This window comes from Eimeria maxima, genomic scaffold, assembly GCF_000499605.1.
Source record: "Eimeria maxima Weybridge genomic scaffold, Emw_scaff152, whole genome shotgun sequence".
NCBI lineage: Eukaryota > Apicomplexa > Conoidasida > Eucoccidiorida > Eimeriidae > Eimeria > Eimeria maxima.
In genome coordinates, this window is record NW_013564464.1 from 47,930 (window position 1) to 51,360 (window position 3,431).

The 3,431-nt window shown below is 48.9% G+C and overlaps 1 protein-coding gene across 1 annotated transcript; it reads left to right on the forward strand.

The window, feature by feature from the left end:
* Positions 1–1,059: 1,059 nt before the first annotated feature.
* On the forward strand, positions 1,060–2,898 carry EMWEY_00018130 (hypothetical protein; the record flags this gene model as incomplete). The annotated part of the gene is made up of 1 exon (XM_013480019.1): positions 1,060–2,898. One exon carries the CDS (start codon positions 1,060–1,062, stop codon positions 2,896–2,898), a length of 1,839 nt encoding a protein of 612 aa, XP_013335473.1.
* Positions 2,899–3,431: the final 533 nt, after the last annotated feature.

A 3,431-nucleotide genomic window follows, 5' to 3' on the forward strand; every position in this document is an offset into this window, starting at 1 on the left:
ACCTGAGTTCTGGTTAGACAAACTGGAGCGAGTCGTGAATGCTGTCCTGGGACTCAACCAGCGCGGCATCTTCGCCACTGGCGTTGACTCTACCCATAACTCCGTACCTCCTCTGTTTGCATTTCCGAGACTAGTGACCAATAACCTTTTCCATGTTGCACACTGCTACCTTCAGTAAGCTCAGGATTGTCGAATATCCATGTGTAAAAGACACTGGAGCGTACAGCGCCGACCTACAGGCCACTAAGAACCGTAAAAGTGATGGTAACACCAGACAGCAACAGTGAAAAAATAGTGCTAAAGTTCATTTTATGATGGCTACGAACATGATGCCCAGGTTTCAGAAAATTTTGCACTAGCAACCGGAGAGCGTTAGTGAGTAGACCATGCAAAAAGTCCGGGAGCAGCAGTTAGTTAATTGAAGCAGCGCAGTTCAGCTCTATATTGCTACGAAGATCCCAACATCTCCTGATAACCAAACTGTAGTTGGTGCATGGATTGTATGTATTTTCTATTCGGCAAACTCTAGGATGCATGAGTGGGGCTGCGTCATACCATGTGCTGATCGATCCCCCCGCTTGACCTTCAGATCCAGCAGGTACAGTTGCTCCGCTCATCCATTCAAATATTTTTCACGGTATATGCCTTCATGTATTTGCACAAATATGACCTCTGGGAGTGAAGACGCTGGATGTTTGGTGCACAAGTTTCTTGCCGACCCTCCCAGCACCGCCGCCGGCTGTCTTCATGTTCCGAAAGGAACCTGTTTCATTGATTACAGCCACCTTCTTTCTTCATTTGGTTTAAAGGAAGAGAGTCCCGCTTAATCAGTCAATTTGAATTCTTACAAAAGAATACCGGAGCCTCACCTCAGTGCTGTCTTCTCTCCACTGGTCCCCACTCTCAATTCCTGTTGCAGTTGATATGGTCCCGCAGGACAATCCGAAAACTGCCCAAGCGCTTGGCCTTGGTATTTAAAAGTGCATGAGGCGGATATAGTGTCTGTAAGACCCCTGTTTTGCAGCCCCCTACGGAAGATTTTGCCTCACAAATGCGGAAATGCTTCCGAGTGCAGTGGATGAGGCACACCCAGCAAAGTGGGTTAATACACGTAACCCACTGGACTTGTCATTTTCCAACGATACAGCCGGTTCATTGGACAGTGGACCATCCGTGTGGGAATCTTCGTCCTTCACGCGAACTGGATTGCGAGGAGGGCGGACCCACCACAAGCTCTCCACCGCAGCTTCGATATTGGCCTCTACAATTGCCCTTGTGGTAATTGTTACTTGGCTGGCATTCTGTATGCCCAGACGAGGTGGCAGGAAAACAGCACAGCTGGTGCAGCGACATTTGTCCGGCCGCGGGGAAGATTCCGACCTTAACAGCATTTTGGAAGGTTGTTTGGAGTTAAGGGAGGAGCTTGGCCTCTCACAGGATGTTTCGGAGCCTGATGAGCCGCCAGAAGCGAAGAAGGCTAGGCTGTTTCTCATGTTGAGAGAGTCGGGGGAAGCATTTGAACGCAGGCAAGGGGACAATTCAAGTCAGTTGCAGGCAGGAGCTCGCAGGGTCTCCCGTGGGTTCGTTGCAAGTAACGAGAACAACGCAGTGGAGGACTCAGCATCTGTTTCCTTGTTGACTGAGCCCGAATCTGAATTGTCGACACGTCAATCTGTTGCCGCCTCAAGGGGAGAAAACGCACAAACGCACAGTACTGGCACGTTGTCACCGAGCCCCTCTTCTGAGCTTGCTTCTTCGCTGAGCTCTCTGCCGTCTCCATCTGCAGAAACTAGAGTGGCATATAATTCTACGGAAGATTCTGAGACTGGCAGCAGAGGTCTAAGTCCTGAACACTGGATACAGGAAGATCTAGGTCAGCATTCGACAGAAGGATGGGACCAGGACCCCCAAAGAGGGCAATCCTCGAATCATCATCCACAACGCATAGGGCAATCGGGTCTTGCAGAATATAGCGAAAAACGTGATGCAGCAGTATATCCTTGCACATCCAGTGACAATGGGACCGGTGGGGCTGCGAAAGACGGCACATCAACTTGTGGCCAGCAAGGTGCAGCTGAACAGACACCTCGTCAAGGTTTAGTGGACACAGATTCATTGATGATGCAGAAAGCCAAGGGGACGGAAAGTCCGGCATATGGCAGTGGCAAATCACTGTTTTCAGTGTCCCTCAGAGATCTGCTTGAACTGAAGACTAAATTTGTAGAACTTACTGCTGAAGAGAGGATCAAGCTTCATCCTTTTGTGAAGCTTCCACACGTATATCCCGAAGATATCAAGAATGTCTTTGATGGTGTCGGTGCTTTGTCGACTAAAACATCTATGAGCAGTCCAATGCTCGAGTTCATCGCGCTGCGCAAGTTATTTACTAAATCATCGCTGAACTCCGATGACGTAGAACAATTGATGCAGAATTGCAAGGGCTTGATTGCCTATGCGCACAAGAAACTCGCCTCAACGCATCGTAAAACTAGCCCGTTCTACCTTGTACGAAGAATGGCGACAACGTTGATGGTGCTTGACTACCTAGTGAGTGCGATCCAAATCCTAGGAGATAAAATGGATACCCAAAGCTGGTGGCCACAATTCTCACGGCATCTCGCGCCAACACCGAAGATTGAAGTAAAATCCCACTACTCATATGCCAGCGAGTTGATGGCTGACATGGGGAAGAGGTTTGCTGCTGCGCTTGATATCTACAAGGAGGGAAAGCGTCCAGAGCCTGCTGTTGTAGTTGGATTGAAGAGGGAGATCCTCAGCAAATTGAGAACCCATTGCATTTTTGAACATGCTGAGTGGATACAGTGGATACAGGATGATTTGGACTTCCGTCGGTCCCAGGAAAGCAATATCGGCGGACATCAGTCTGCGCGCAGATAGCCAATTCATTCGCCACGTCGGTTGAACACTGCGTTTATGTGGCATCCTTCCATATCCTCTGTTGTTTGCCTACGCGAAACCAGTGTCCGCCAACCGTCATCTTGTGGCACAATGGAGAATTCAATAAGCTCAGGATAGTCGACCACGCATCGAGCCTAATCGCTTGTTTGGGCTGGCCTGCAGTCCACTCACATTCGTAGGAGTGGTGGTAGCACCCGCTAACAAGAGGGGGGAAAATAATATAGATTCATTTTATGACAACGCACCGTTTACGAAAACGGTGCCTAGAGTCCAATAAATTTGCCCTAGAAAGCTTCGAGAGAGACCCTGTAACCTGACTATAAAGGATGATAATCGTCATTAGTTTGTCGCGTGATTTGTACACTATTTAGGTTGCTGTCTCTGCTGTATTAAGCTGTGCTACCAAACTGTTGCTATAGGCTTCGCATTCTCGATAGCATCACCTAATATCTGCCTCCATAGGCACCCGCTTCTGGCAAGAGCTGAGCAGCAACTGGCGCAATCTGCTGCTT